Raw genomic sequence first — 15,025 nt, forward strand, 5'->3', positions numbered from 1 at the left:
ACAGAGTTTGATCCGTTTTATATGCATCAGTATTGTAAATCATGCAATGAAACTTCAGCCTAAATTCATGATAAGGATCTATGAGGAAAAGAAATAAAAAATAAATTGGGGGAAAACCAGTTAGGAACTCTGAACTGACGAGCTGGACGTGGTGACTCAGTGTCTCTCATAGCTGAGGCCGAACCTGGAGGTTAGCATGTTTATGAGACATGACTGTCCACGCGGTACCAGCCTCAGCTTCTGCTGCGAGCTGTGTGAGAGGTCACCACAGATCACACATGCTGGCAGCCGACTAAAAATACACCAACTGTATGCAACATTCATCACCTGTAAAGAGATGCGGTTTAGTTTTAAATGTAAAACTCCCTTTTTAAGCACAAGGTCAATTCTTTCCCAGCTAACCCCTGCGTGGAAAAATGGCGGGGTGAAGACCTACTTTTTTTTTTTTTAAACCGCATACCAGAGGGCTACAGAGGTAAGCAGCAAAGGTTGCAGCAAAGTGTGAACTGTTTGTGTTTTTGCACACTGCAGACACTGTAGGTGAACACAGTTGGAAAAAGGAAACCTTCACGTTCAAAGACTGGCTGTCTGCGGTTTAGAGCCTGGTGAAGCCAGCTCATATTTAGATATATGATTGGCTTTAATGCTCACATTTACATAATTCATACCATTATGTAAACTAATATAGAAAAATGTACATCATATATATCTGTTGCTTTCCGAAGCAACAGATCGGTTGCTTTGAAAACGCTTATCTGGGCTACCTCTGGTTCTCCAGTGGTAAGAACTGAGGAGAGAAAGAGAAAACTAGGAAATGACGCATATCTGTTTCTACATCTGCAAAAAGAGATAAAACAATAAAAGATAAACAAAGAACTAATGGTCTGAGCACATTTTTACCTATGATATGCAATAACAAGAATAATTCTCGTGTAATAATTAACACGAGAAGTATTTACTGGCCCAAAGAAAAGCAGAAAATTTGACATCACATTGTTTCTATGTCTTCTAAATATGCCTGCAGTCCACCAAACGGGAGCATCATGTTTCATGAGCATAAAAGTGGGACTTTATGACAAGCCGTCTAGTAATCTTACCAAGTGGAAGCAAATAGTAAAGAGAATTGGCCCAAGCACTGAGCCTTGAGATACTCCATGGGAAACCCTTAGTTCACCTGACGATGCAGCAATGCACGTTTTGTCTACCAGGCCACTACATGAGTGGCCTGGTAGACAAAACCAGGCCACTCATGTCGAACCATCGGTTCTCGGTTGTGATTAGACATAACTGAAACTGTAGTTTAGAACTACAGCGTCTTCTAAACCATCGATACCGCCAGCAAGTTACTTGTGAAAGGATTGACTGCTGGCTATCTTTATTGCAGATTTGGTAAAAAATAAATAAATTAAAAAAAAGAAATCTTATTTTACAGCAGGAGCACAATTTTAAACTGAAAAAAAATATGAAGAATCCAACTTTTGAGTCCCTCCAAAGTCCTGGAAAAAAAAATCCTAAAATCTAAATTATTGTCACCACTGAGAAACACTTTAGAATAAATGCAACTTTAGTTAATTCAAAAATACATTATTTATTCAAAAGATTAATTTAAACGCAACACATCCATCCCAATCGCTGTGGATGGTGATGCTGCAGGCATGAAGGATTTCTGACTGACTTTTTTTTCTGTCCTCCCATCATAAGAGTAAGCAATGAGTTTTGCTAACTAGACACCAAGCTGGAAGTGATGAGACCAAGACTGAGCTTTTGAGAAACAAAAGAGGAAGATGTCTGATGTTAACTGCGGTGGCGGATCTGAATACTATTTGCATGGCATCACTAACCCTTTCACATAACAGGACATTTTGTATTAGGGGGGAAAAAATGGGCCGTCCCTGGCTCTCACAGCGGAATAAAGATTTCAAACATGGAAAAATCAACACAAAGTTTTCACTACTTGAATACTGAAGTATTTAAACTACAGAATAGATTTTTCACTACAGAATTAAACCAGTGCAAAAGATAGTTTAGAATTGATGCTTTTTACACATCTTCTCAGTGCAGTACGATTCAGCCGGCTTTTGACAAGTAATTCATTTTGATTCTCTCACTCCTCTGACAGAATAATAATAAACCTGACTGAATCGAAAATAAAACGTCGGTTATGCGCTTCTTTCTTTTTGGACAGATTTGAATTGTGGTATAAATAATTTTACTGGTCACCTGTTCCCATGAACTCACTGATGCCTTTCACAGCCAACAAAGAAGCCCTGTTTCAAAGCATGCAACGCGTCTGCAGTCGTCCAGGAACAAACGTATACAAATTCTTAGAACTCGTAAAAGGAAGCCCTTTTTTAACAACCTCAACCAAATGAGTAAACAGAGAAGCAACATTGATAAGTTTTAAGTTTCACCATTGATGTAATAATGATAAGGCAAATCGAAAAGACTTCCAGTTTCTGCGTTGCCAAAATAGAAATGGTTGGATGTCAACGACTTTCCAGTAGCAACGGGTTGAATTATTGCCGTCAGAAAATCACATCTTTGTTGCACCAACAGTTTACCTCTTAACCAGCACCTTTATGAATTTTCCCCTCTACTATGCAATGAAAATGTGTTTCTTGCTTCATACCTTTAAATACTAATCATGTATTTTTGCAAAATTGTTATTTGTGGAAAGCTCCAAAACACAAAATTGAAAAACTGCCGAAATAAAAACCTCATTCGCACGAGGCTTAGGTTTAAAATTAGCACAACACAGACACATATTTGCAGAACTTTAATTTCACATTCTGTGGTCGGCCCACAACACCTACACTTTAAAAACAACCACGACAAAAAAAATCATAGACAAGTTGGAGGTCTCACTCTAGCAGTAATAAAACAACCCGTTCTTTCTGGCTTTGTCTGCAGCAGTAAACCACGGTGAGGGTAGAGGTCCTAGGGAAAGGACTGAGGTACTTCTAGAAATGAACCCATCGGTCATCACTGTCGGTGTTATAGTGGACTCTCGCTTCCTCTTTGCACTATAAAAATGCTGCTTTGCAAGGATAGGTGTCAATAAACTGGGGTTTACAGAGGAGATACATTCTCACTACAGTACAGTACAGCTTCCCAAGCAGTCCTGAGGTGCTCTGCTGGACCTTTGGGTGCGTCGCCACCCGCCATAGCTCATAAATATCCTTCACATGGCCGTGAGAGGTCATCATCTGGCTGTAGATACACGGGTGGTACGGTGTCTTTCCCTCTCCCGCGAAATAAACGTGCTGCTGTGGCGACACGTTGACGGCGTTGGCGCAGATGCCCATGAACACATCGTCGATGTAGAGGGAGGCGTTCAGGGTCAGCGTGGCCTGGTAGATTTTATGGGCCACATCGCCAGAGACGACGTAGCCGGCCCCAGCCGTGTAGTCGGGGTAAGCTGACCACTGGTACATCGCATAGGGAACGTAGTACTTGCTGTTTTTGCTGCGGACGGGCGGCGCTCCGATGTGCACTCTCCCCGTCCAGAAGTCGGTGACGTTCCTGCTGCTCAGCTCCTGCAGGTACCTCACCAAGTTGGGCATGTGGACAAAGACGTCGTCGTCTGTGGTCATGAAGAAGCGGGCGTGGGCGCAGCGGCTGTGCATCCAGTGGAACTGCATGATGAGTTTGAGGGTCAGGTTGTGGAAGGAGTCCTTGAAGTTCTTCTGGATCAAGTCGCCGTAGAGAGTGTCCTCGTGGACAAGCTTCCTCCGGAAGCCGCTGTCGCTCTTTTTGCTCCAAAAAGGCTCGGTCGTTTTCCTCTTAACGGTTCCCAAGGCGAACAGAACCTTGACCGTCATGCCCAGGGTATTTTGGATGTACCTCGCGTTGCCCCAGGTGGATCTGATGGCGTTTCGACGCTCAAAATTCTCTGGGAAGGATTTTACAAAGACAAGGAGGAGGACGTCCTCGTCTGCGCACTTTTTGGGGTGGTCCAACAGGTAGGGGAAATCACTGAAGCTTCTGGCCTGCTCGCGAGGAATGGTGAGGCTCCTATTAACGTAGTAGAAGCTGTTGAGGTAGCGGAAGGAGTAGGACTTGACGTGGCTGACGACGACTGAGTCCAGCTGCTCCCAGCAGATCATTACCACCGATAGCAGCAGGCAGCTTGTCATCAGCTGCACCAAATGGCATTTTCGAATGCGCTTCAATTTCACGAACATCCTGGAAGTTAGCCAGCAGTTGAAGGTAGGCCCCATCTGGTGGGAGAGGGTGTGTGTTTAGAGGCGGCGAGGTAAAGAAGTCTGAGAGTGTTGCTACAGTTTCTTAGACCAGCAGTTGACGGGTCTTCCATCCTAATCTTCGCTCATTCAGCCGAAGGTAGGGGTAGTGTTGGAAGTCAAAGGTTCTGCGTGGAAACGTCCTCCATCTTGGTACAATCATTTTCACACACACACCTGTCAATCACCTGGTGTATCATCTTCCTTCCATGAAGCACGTAGTTCTGTAAAAAGAGAACACAGGTATTGTTGTGATTAACTCTCATTTCCAATGGCCTTTTGTTAAAAATGAAGAAGTGGAATGGGCATTGAAAACGCAAAATGGAAATTAGAGCCTGACGGTATACAAATGTGGGTCACTTAGGCCAGGACTAGCTCTAAAAGGTTTAGTGTTTCAAATAAACAGTTGTTCTTGTGTTGTAGTTTAGCACCAAGTTCTCTTATGATAAATCCCCTATTGAAAGTATTTATAACTCTCCAGATTTCTTATGTTACAACCAGAAACAATCTATTTTATGTAGCCCAAGACAGACTAATGCTGCATGGCTTTAGATAAGCGGTCATTACATCTAGAACTCTTGTACTGGCCTAACACAGATTAGTGTATCCTGTAGTAGGGCTGGGCAATAGCTCAATAACTATAGCTATGGCAACAGACAGGTGATCAGTTGCTGCAACAGTAAGCTGCTGCAGCAACTTACTGTCTATATTCTGATCGAATATTCTGATAGAATATATGTCTATCAGAATATATGTCTGATAGAATGGTCAATAATTTCACTGAACTCCAATCCACAAGTGTATTTTAGAGGGTGTAGGCAGACAAAAGCTACCCTTACCTTGGGCTCAACCTCTCAAAGGCCGCTAAGCAAGGTTACCTAGCAACAACTTAACATGCGCAGCAGTAGTTTCAAGTTTAGCCACTGTGCTTCATAGCTTCTTAGAAATAAACAATGGTGAGGAGTGAAAACGGGATAAAACAGGAATGATCACCAGTTTGGCAGTATTTCAGGCAATATAAACAAAAACCTAATCAATATTTATCAATATCAACCGACATGTCAATATTTATCAATATCAACCGACATGAAACGCTTATATCACGACACATTTTTCAGCCATGTAGTCCGATCCTACCCTGTACAGTATGCTAATTCTATGGACACGTTTCATTCCACATCTGGAAATTTCACGCAAGCATACAATGCTGGAAGGCAAAAAATAATCTAATTCTTTTATTTGTCATCTGTAGCGGTGTTGCCGGAGTAATAATCGAAAAGAAACTTGGATATGTAGGTATTATTAATTTAGTGCACCAGAAAAAAAAAACAAAACATAGAACAAGTCAAAACCACTTGTATTCTTCTTTTTTTCTGGCTTTCTGTGTCGGCTACGCTACACACAGACCCGCTGCCGCAGCAACATACTGACAACAACTTCACTAATGTATCAGGGTTCAACACCAAAAAACAAGGAAACATTTCAAACACAAAGAACAGAACGGTCAGTCCATTACAGTTTTACGTTTTCAGGCTTTATGCTTATTCTTGCGACCCTAGAAATGAATACCATCATTAGCGCAGCAGTGTTGATTAGCTGATTTAAACATCTAATCTACTGCTCACCTATCAGAGTTTATATGTGGGTTGCCTTTTTTTTAACTGAACTGAACCAAAACACGCTGCATTCTACAGCACAGCTATATGCTAAGGCTGCCAAAGTCAAGCTAGCATGACTGACCCATTTCTTCCTCCCTCAACAAGGTTCATGGATCTTGTTATCTAGCAGAAGAAGAAGAAGAAGAAGCAGAAGAAGAAGAAGAAGAAGAAGATGAAGAAGAAGCAGCAGCAGCAGAAGAAGAAAGCGCCCATTTTCATTTAGCACATGCCAGTTTCAGACAGTAAGGAGATTTTTCTCTTTAAACTCATACGCCCTCATAATCAGTTCTGTTAAATCTAAACTTGGCAGCTTTTTCTTTTTCAACCATAATAAATGTGATATTCAATTGACCTGTTATGACTCAAATTTTGAGTGTCCGCCCCCCTCTGCTGCGTGCTGCTGCATCGTTGTGGAAAACCTAGAGCGGCAGAGATAGGCTTATACGTGTATGTTTACTGTTTTTTTTTTTTTCAATTTGGGGGGAGCGGCTTATAGTCTGGAAAATACGGTATTAATTATTTTATATATCAAGCACACATTTACATTAGAAGTTGTGAAAAATCCAAGAATTAGTGAAACTCCTTTTTGATTTTTTTCATACATGACGGATATCAAAGATATTGATGGTTTTAATAATGGTAAAAAAAAAACAACAACAAAAAAACATAACATTTGAGATTTTTGTTTAGCAGAATAGATGAGGGGGAAAAAGACAGAAATGAAACATTATTTGTACTCAGTTTTCTCTTTTTTTATTCTCCATATCCAGCTCTGTAAAATTGCCAAAATGACAAGACGATATTGAAACCATAAATTTTATTTCACTTTCTTGACACACTATGCTGTGTTTGGTCTTTCATATAAAATTCCAATAAAATACCTTGAAGATTGTGGTTGCAACGTGATAAAATTTGAACAAAACCAAAGGTTAGGATTGCTGTTTCCCTGCAGTGTGTGTTCACTTTCTTAGGACGTTATAGTCAGTCTCATATGAAATATAAATGAATGAATCATCGCATGATGATTCATGACTTTTAAGAGACAAAAACACTACTCATCTAAGCGAGGCTACTCCAGTGAAAGCAGTGGTGTAAAGTGAACCTGCAAACAAGCAGGGTTTCCAAGTCTGACTTATATATATATATATATATATATATATATATTAGAGGTGTGCCGATTGATCGGCCACCGATCATAATCGGCCGATTTCCGTGAAAAAGTGTATGATCGGTGATCGCCGATCACGGTCTCTTGTTGCCGATCACACAAACCGATCACCTGCATCTCATTTCCCAGCCTGCCTGTGCAGCTGGTCTCCTCTTTCCTTCACACTGCGCAAACGCGCAGCAACAAATCCTAAGCGATGTGAAACTATAACGCACTGAGTGAATCGGGAAGTTTGCTTGTTGCGGCAGAAAATTGAAGCACGTCAAAATGCATCAACACGACGAATCTAATACGACATAAAAACAATGCCATACTTGACGGAGTTTGGCTACATCGAGGCTCACTGCAGTAAAAAAGACATATGGAGGATCAGATAGCAGGTAAAGCAGCGCACAGCTACAAACACTCACCCGGATTAACATGACGGTCAGAAAGCTAAACAAATAACCCGCAAATTTATTTAACTCTTCGAGCTGCGATGTAAGACGCTGGTCCTGCTCTCACTGTTGAACCGCTGCTCCGCGCTACAGGTAGTAATATTTGACAGGCGGAGCGCCGCTTCTGCTCCACCTGGTAGTGACTCTCACACCGAACCTCTGCTTAAAGCTGCAGCATCTAACTTAAAAAATAAATCTTATAAAATCGTATTAAAACTTTCACTGTCCTAACATGAGACAGATAATCTCAGAAAAAATAATCGATCTCCTCTGCCTCCTCCCTGTTCTGCATAATTACTCCGCTCAGTCAGAAACAGCCAATCAGAACTAGCAGTAATCAGCTAGCCGCCATGCTATCAGGAAATTTTGATTCAGTAACTCAGGATTGTTTATTGTAATGGATCCTGTATTTGCCTTTGAATGTTAAGTTTTATTCTTGAATTTTTTGGCAATGTTAAGAGGTTTTATTTGAACTCTTTGCATTATTTAGCCTCTTCAGAGCCTTCTTATGTTTTTAGTCTGTTAAAGATAGTATTACCGATAGTACAATTTGCACAATGCCTATTTTGTTTTTTTCTTGAAAAAAAGTTATTAAAAACAAGTTTTTTTCTAAATTAAGGTGAGTTCATGGTTACTTTTTCCACATAATGTAACTGGTAGTGTTTATGATTAAAAAAAAAAGGATTATGTGATTGTATCGGTGATCAGCCCTCATGGGTTGAGGGTTGATGGGTGATCGGAATCGGAATCGCTGATGGGTGATTCCGATCATGGGTGATCGGAATCGGAAGGAAAAAACCTGATTGGCACATCTCTAATATGCAGATCAGGTATATTAGAGATACCTGATCGGTTCATGAAAAAAGGAACCATGAACTCACCTTTATATATATATTATATATATTATATATAAAATAATCTTGTGTCCCATGCATCGACTACATTCATAGATGTGTGACAATTCACAACATTTTTGGTTGTCCTTTATTAAATTCTGACCAGAACCAGATTCCAGTGGGACAGCAAAGGACTTGACTTTTCAAACACAATGTGACTTGAGTTTTTCGTGGCGATATGTCCTTTTAAATCATGACGTTTCAGTTTTACAATACATAGTGACACTTGATGATGGCATGTTAAGATTCTAGAGATTTAAAAACAAATGAACCAAGATAAGTGAAATAACACTGTATTTTATTAAAAGCTTTGTGGTTTTCTGCCATGCACTGACGTCTATTTCAAAATAATTTTCCTCCGTAACCTTTCTAAAATCCCGCCAACTGTTGTGAAAGCAGCCGAAATATTAACGACCCGCCTACAGTTGTTTCGCCCTGGTTCAAACTTGTTCAAAAAGCAGCTCCAATTTTATCTGGCAACACTGAACTCTGCGGTAGAAAAAACACCTGCGTGAGTGTTTACCCGCGGAAACTGAGCTGCGACGTGCGCTGAAAAGTCTAAACGTAGTCGGGGAAGGGACACGGGGAGGGGGGTTGAAGAGATGTAGCGCTGAAAGATGAAAGATAAAAGCTAACGCAGCAGATGTGGCGATGTGAGCCTGGTCATAATGGGGGGGCTTACGGCGCGAGCCAGGCGAAAAGCGCTGAGGGTCACGGAAAACTTTCGGACACAATGGGAGCGCGTGAAAGCAGCACAATGCCGGATGAAGAGAGCCTGCTTCCGCCTCGAGAGCGGGGATCACACCCAGGGCATAGGACTCCCACTGCGACCCGACAGCTTTTGAAACATCACTGCCTGCTCTGGACCTAATGAGGTCACCGACTATGAACGGCTCCGTGTGCTGGGAGGGTGATGAAGAGATTCTTTTCACACACTCACGACACTCACTACGCACTATTTTCATCCGTGGGCTAAACGAAGACTCACTGTCATTAACCCTTGTGTTTAGAAATGGGATCCAACCGACTCCACACACGTAAAACTTGTATCATTTGCCTCAATCCTCGCACGCAAAAGGGTTAACTGCTTGCAAAAATCTTAGCATTGTTCATACTGTGTCATATGTTTATTTTAATACATCTGCTCATATGCCTGTGGTCCTTTTACGCAAGCAGAGAAATACAGGAAACAACTCGGGCTGCAAATAGCGATTATTACAGTAATTGATTTTTCTGACAATCCTATGAAAAATAGGTGAATTTCACAGATTTTTTATGTAACCATTTAAAGTTATGTATACAATATTAGAAATACATAATACATAACTTACTTTTTTTAAGATAACTAAAAATAAGTTTAAAATAAATATAGATTATTTCATAGATTAGTCTGACAACTAAGAGAAAAATTGGCACAGTCTGCAGTTTTCCTTTAAGCAATTAACGTTATTTTATACAAGATTAAAAGTACATAAAATATACTAATAAATAAATAATAATAAAAAAAATAAAAATGTTATTACCTGCAGGACTGCAACTAATGATTATTTCAGCAATGCATTAATCTGGTGATTAATCGATTAATCATATAGAAAAACTGACATCAAGCAGATTTTTCATTTAACAAAATCTGTTATTAATATTATTTTACACAACATTAAAATGCAAATAATTCAATTCATTCTTTAAATGACTGAATAACTATTTTATTGTTTAAAATGCAACAACATGTCACTGATCGCTGTATGCTCAGTGTATGCTTGAACATTTGAAGCAAAGAAAGGAAATGCAGCTAAGAAGTTACAAACAAGTGAAAAGTCCAGCCCTTTCTGCTTAACTTAACCATAACACAGTGTACAGGTCATCTGTTCCTTTTTTATTAATCTGTTAATAACTAGATTGCAAAAAGTGGTTAGTAGCATTTTTATTTTTTACAGAAGTTGAGGAGTTCTGGGTAGAACATTTTTACCGATCTTTTTGTTGTTGTTTTTTTTCATCTTAAATGCAAAATGTATATATTTTTCTAGAGTTGTGGCTCAACTACTGACAAATATGTTGTTCCTTCAGCCACTTTTCTTTTGAGTCCGTATGCTCCAGCTAACAATTAATCGATTGGTAAGTTAGCTGATTAATTCAGTTATCAATTCATCCAAATAACTGCTTTAGCCATGCAAGCAAAAAAACACCTTAAAAGAAAAACTACAGCAGTGACACATAAATACAACCGGAGCTCAGTGAGAGCAGGTGAAGAAAACTGGGCCTTTAAGACATATTTAGACGTAATTAGTCAGTCAGGCTCAGGGTGGTGAGCAGACAGTGCAGTCATTGATCCATCCAAACTGAAGTTTCCTGTTTTTAAAAATATTTCCTCCCCAATGACTTTCTCCGTGAGGACAGATGTAAGCAGGACGCGGGTGGGAAACAACCCACCCGCAGTAAGGACCACAGCCAGCACTCACCGGGTCGACGGAGTAAGTCCACGTTCCCCCTGCTCCGCTTTGAAAGACTTTCTCTTCTGCTTCAAGTGTAAGCGTTAGTCCCGAGGTGAGGAGGTGGGGCAGGCTTCAGCTCTCAGTCCACCCAATGTGGGAAGGATCACACTGCTTCTCTGCCAGAGAGAGAGTGTGAAAGTTCAGTCAGATGCCTGGTCTGAGACCGATAGCGTTGATTGTAAAGTTGCTGGTAATAAAAAAGAAAGAAGAAAGGAATAAAAAAAACAAAAACAGGGCCAGGTTCCCTGACTGTGCCGTTTCCACTCCCTCCCTTCCTTCACAGCAGCCCAGAGAGGTGGCTCTGAAGCAGGCAGAGGAACGGAGGATCCAGACCCAAAGAGAGTTTCAAACGGCCGTCGAACGAAGCCAATTGGAAAATTTGCAGCTACATCCCTGCGTGTCCTCCTGTCTTTGTCCCAATTTAATAATACAATACACCACATGCACACACAGTCATACAGGTTGTTCAGGTTGTTCTACAGGTTGTTCAGTTTCACACTTCCTTTTTTTTTTCTTTCCTTTTCACAACACCAACGGCTTCTTAACTCCTAAGCAGCATCTTTTCATCTCCGAAAAGAAACCCATAGATATTCAGCAGCGCAAAAGTATTCATATCCTTTGAATGTTTCCACGTTTTTGTACTATTTCAACCACAGAACGTCCCGTGAGATAGACCAACTCTACTCTTGTGAAGAGGAAGGAAAAGGATAATTTTCATTAAGAAAAACAAAAAACAACTAAATATATATCTTTTTAATCTTAAAAGTGTGCCTTGCATTTATATACAGCTCCCTTCACTTTGCTACCCCTAAATAAAATCGAGTGCATTTTAGTAGTGCACTAATTGCAGTTTTCTGGCCAACTGTCGATTCTAATTTTAGTTGATTTATTTATTAATTTCTTTGTCCGAAATGTTGCAAAATATAGTAAGAAAGTCGCTGAGTTGGCAACAGTGAGGTAACTATTATTACAGACAGGACCTAGTGGGTGGGGCCAACAGTCAAACCTCTCACAGCAGAGCAGAAGGGGACAGCGGCTGATTTTTAGACCTTTAGAGGTGGATAAGATCAGCTTCACATAAGTATTGGCCTATCGTCGATCTTCCAGAATAAAGAAAATCGGTGCACCTCTATTCAGATATAACTTAACTGTCCATCAGTGTTTTTCTTTAATCTCAATATAACTGCAGATCTTCTGTTTCTGACCTCAGAGGTTTGACAGAGGACATTAGAGAGCTAAACAGCATCATGGTGGACCAAGGAACATGTGAGGCAGGGCAGTGAGAATTTTAAAGCAGGGTTGTTTTAGAAAACACCCAAAGGCAATCTATTGATGGTGTAATTATTAGTTCTGCAATATGGGTTTTGAAAAAAGAATAAAAGGAAAGAGACAGCTGGAAGAAAGCAGATATTATTGGCTGACAAATATGATGTGTGGCAGAAAGCTAACACTGCACATCGCTTTAAAAACATCATCTCCTTTGCTAAAATAGTGGCTACAACGTCATGTGGGACACTTTTCGTCAGCAGGGACAAAGAAGTAGGTCAGAGCTGATAAGATGAAGCTAAATGCAGAACAACCCGGGGAAGAAAAAAATCCGTTAGCCGTAATTGCAGCCAAAGGTGGCTGGCCCAGGCTCAGCTTCCAACGGCCCTACACACACAGCCAGAGCTACATTGGAGCATATGTTTAAAGTGGCCCAGCCAAAGTCCAGAGATAAGTATAAGGTATGTGAAACAACTTGCTGTTTTAGAGAAGTTCTCCGCCCAGTCTGAGCTTGTATAGTGTAAGGTAAGATAAGGTAATTTTATTTATATAGCACATTTTCAGCAACAAGGCAATTCAAAGTGCTTGTACACCGTCTGTATAGTGGTGTGTGTTTAAATAAAATTGGTTTCGCCAGTCTTTCTCTAACCACCCTAGTTAACCAGTTCCTCTTTTGTTTGCGATGCTAACGTTACCGTTAGCCTAGAACTTAGCGAAACAGAGATACTTACATTACCTCGCCTGGAGCTGAGCCATGGCGTGTAATGGGTCTGCCTTAAAAAAAAGAAAGAAGGAAAGAAAAAAAATAATTCTCTTCACGAGTCAACAAAGGACACACCGCCCAAGTTTTTTTTAACGTGCTAAATTAATTTACGGTTACCTGTTTACCGTGGTTGTCTTTAATAACTTGTGGTTTTACTGTGTTTGAAAAACACTGTAAAAATGCAAAAACTTGTGTTTTTGAAGTGAGTAATTTTTGTAAATAAACAATAATTTAAAAACATTAGAATTGACCTTTTGCGCGTGACGTTACTCTCTTCGAAACGCGACCCGCTCCGTCAAAGCAGCCTGTGAGCTCCTGTAAGTTATATGTCAAGAAACGCGCATCTGGTAGCCCAATATCGCCTTTATTTGGTTGATTTCACAGTAAAAATGGCCACAGAGTGCTGCGCGGTCGACTGCACAAACAGACAGGGGTGGAAACCTAACTTGTATAACTTTTGGGATGGACAGCAGCCGTCAATCATGACTGGCAGCCCTCGGTGTAACCGCTGATTTGCAGCGAAACACTTTCTACAAGGTAAGAAGATTAACGTTCATATACTTTATAAATGTGATTAGAAAGATATCAAATATTGCATTATGGCGAACTACGTGTGTTACGTTCACAGACTAATTGGAACACGTAAAAGCCATGAATAAACTGGCGAAAACAACTTCAGTCGCTCAGTTGAATACTCTCGTCCATCATGGCGCCTCGAATGATTAAGTGACGTAATTGCAAAGTGTCAACAAAGAAAGCAGTCAAAAACAAACATGTCAGAGCAATGTTAGAGCAGCTTTGTTTTATAGATTTTAATGGAATCTCTAAAATTTCCAACAGTCACTTACTTAACGAGTGTTGGGTCTCACTATTAAGAGTTGGGTCTCTTAATAGTGAGATTAATATTAGACCAGAAAACATTAACATCGGCATAATATTGGAATAGATCAACTGTTTCTATTTTTAGATGACCAAAATAGACGTGAATCACAAACATGTTTGACTCGTTTGGACGGTTTTCCCCTTTGTTTTTGAATGTTTTGCAGCTGGGGAGATTTTTCTTCTTGCTTTATTTTTTATTTTTACTTTCATGCAATTTTGTATAATGCATAATCATGCCAACAAGATATTGTGTGGGCACAGCTAATCAGCATTTCAAAAACTCAACCTGAACTATAATCCCAAACCCTAAAGCAAGCACTGCTGATAGCTATGCTGATAACAATACTTTTTATTATTCAAGTTTGATATCAGATTTCTCTTACTTGTGTCACCATTTTTATGACGCATGTCCTGTCTTCTGATAAAACTAAAAATGACCTGATTGGCCCGAATAACCATTGTTGCATAAGGAACTTCCTTCTTTAAGCAACTGTGGGTGTGTGTGTGTGTGTGTGTGCGCGCGCGCGCGCGCCCGCCCGTGTGTGTGTAATGAGCAGAACTGTTTTTCTAAAGGGTGTATATGTGAAGGTATGGCCAAGAGTTAGGAAGGAGTTAAAGGCAAAGTCATAACCATGGCAGAAACCTCAACGTGGCCAAACCGTTGCAGGAATCCAGACTGCACCAGATGAGATGGCAGAAACAATGCGCCTGGCATTTTTGAGAAATGTGTGATCTTTTTTTCACAATAGCAATGACTGACTGTTGCATGCAGTGGTGACTGAATGCACATTTCCCTCCCATTTCAGATCGCTGCTGAACTCCTGCAGCTTGAGCAGGCTCGGCTCCTTCCGCTCTGCCTCTTGGTGGGCAGAGCGTAAAGCCGCATGTGGAACTGATCTCTAGGCCAATTGGGCAGCATGTGTGCTGCAGCGGTTTGATGGTAGATAGCGTTAGCAGGAAAATGGGTGCTTAGTGTGCAATGTTGTCCCTTTTTGCAGGGTTTGCTCACCCCAATTTGGTTGAGGGGTGAAGCGCAAGTGTTGTTGAGAGTTCCTCCTTCCTGTCGGTACCGACTGTTGTGGTGAAGAGTCAAGTCAAAAAGCGAAGCACTCAATTTACTGATCGATTTACGTTCCTACCCTCATCTGTGGTCATGAGCTTTGGGTCGTGACCGAAAAGACGAGATCAAGTATACAAGCGGCTGAAATGAGTTTTCTCCAAA

At 40.7% G+C, this 15,025-nt stretch overlaps 1 protein-coding gene across 9 annotated transcripts; it reads right to left on the minus strand.

The window, feature by feature from the left end:
• Positions 1-2,761: 2,761 nt before the first annotated feature.
• On the minus strand, positions 2,762-13,303 carry b3gnt5b (UDP-GlcNAc:betaGal beta-1,3-N-acetylglucosaminyltransferase 5b). 9 transcript variants are annotated; one of them, XM_081598024.1, is made up of 6 exons: positions 13,173-13,303; positions 13,039-13,092; positions 12,895-12,932; positions 10,860-11,008; positions 4,294-4,465; positions 2,762-4,220 (listed from the first exon to the last, which is right to left on the minus strand). In XM_081598024.1, exons 5-6 carry the CDS (start codon positions 4,402-4,404, stop codon positions 3,024-3,026), a joined length of 1,308 nt encoding a protein of 435 aa, XP_081454150.1. In that variant the 5' UTR covers positions 4,405-4,465; positions 10,860-11,008; positions 12,895-12,932; positions 13,039-13,092; positions 13,173-13,303; the 3' UTR covers positions 2,762-3,023. The 9 variants fall into 9 exon arrangements, with proteins under 9 accessions (XP_081454150.1, XP_008431502.1, XP_008431504.1 ...); XM_008433280.3 differs by having other exon boundaries at positions 12,890-12,932; XM_008433282.2 differs by having other exon boundaries at positions 13,039-13,175.
• Positions 13,304-15,025: the final 1,722 nt, after the last annotated feature.

This window comes from Poecilia reticulata, chromosome 17, assembly GCF_904066995.2.
Source record: "Poecilia reticulata chromosome 17, P_reticulata-male-v2, whole genome shotgun sequence".
NCBI classification, from domain to species: Eukaryota; Metazoa; Chordata; class Actinopteri; order Cyprinodontiformes; family Poeciliidae; genus Poecilia; species Poecilia reticulata.